We start from the raw sequence: 977 nt of genomic DNA, 5'->3' as shown, positions 1-977 counted from the left end.
CTGGGCTGTTGAGACATTGGATTGCGCAGTCAGATGGAACAGAGTAAATAGGCATTTCAACGCTTTAGCCGGTGGTAGCATAGAATAGACACCAGGTGGAATGCGGTTTTAACCAATCGCCTTCTAGGATTAGACCCACCCGTTGTATAATGTATAACAACACACGGTGATAGCCAACTGTAGCCTGTTGCATAACATACCAGTGACCTATTGAGGACAATACTGTCACGAGTCCGACCGAGGGTGGTTCCCCTTCCCGGGCGGGTGGCGCTCGGCGGTCGTCGTCACCGGCCTATTAGCTGCCACTGATTGTCTTTCCTCCCGCTCCTTGTATGTTTATTGGTAGCACCTGTTTATGTTTAATTAGTTTGTCTTTATTAGACAGCCGGCCCGCCTGGTTGTTGTGCGGGATTATTTCGGTGTAACCTTCGGCTCTGTTGTAGAGGTACGTGTTAGTGCCTGGTCGTGATTGTTTCCGTTGTACATTTTGATTCCCTGTGTTTGGCGTTGGTGCTATCAAAGACGCACAGCATTGAACTCTCTGTCTCCTGCGTTTGACTCCACACCCACGACACCCGGAGCATTACACATACCTTATCATTATCAAGAGGGTCTTTCTTCTCAAACGCCTGGATGAATTCCTCTGGTCCGATGTAACTCAGTCTCTCCTGAAAAGGAAAAAGGAAGTCAATAAATTCCATCTGTCTGCGTTTCGATAGACAGACATATTTATATATTGTCAGTTCAAGAAAGTTAATAAATGTTTTGTCACTATTGACTGTTTTACTGTTTTTAAAAAGCATAGAGATACACTGAAGAAAGGAGAGAGCAGATTGTCTCCTAAGAGCAGATTGTCTCCTAAGAGCAGATTGTCTCCTAAGACCAGACTGTCTCCTAAGAGCAGATTGTCTCCTAAGAGCAGACTGTCTCCTAAGACCAGACTGTCTCCTAAGAGCAGATTGTCTCTCCTAAGAGAA

General features: G+C 45.5%; 1 protein-coding gene across 1 annotated transcript in view; it reads right to left on the bottom strand.

Moving 5' to 3' along the window:
• Positions 1-593: 593 nt before the first annotated feature.
• Positions 594-977, bottom strand: part of LOC139400690 (ras-GEF domain-containing family member 1B-A-like) — a gene marked incomplete at its 3' end in the record, with an annotated part of 13,600 nt that continues 13,216 nt past the window's right edge. The window contains exon 5 of the mRNA XM_071145382.1: positions 594-668. Within this exon, the coding sequence (XP_071001483.1) occupies positions 594-668 (75 nt within the window). The remainder of the gene's footprint in view (positions 669-977) is intronic.

This window comes from Oncorhynchus clarkii, unplaced genomic scaffold (genome assembly GCF_045791955.1).
Source record: "Oncorhynchus clarkii lewisi isolate Uvic-CL-2024 unplaced genomic scaffold, UVic_Ocla_1.0 unplaced_contig_10632_pilon_pilon, whole genome shotgun sequence".
Classification (NCBI taxonomy): Eukaryota; Metazoa; Chordata; class Actinopteri; order Salmoniformes; family Salmonidae; genus Oncorhynchus; species Oncorhynchus clarkii.
This window is presented reverse-complemented; position numbering and strand designations above follow the sequence as displayed.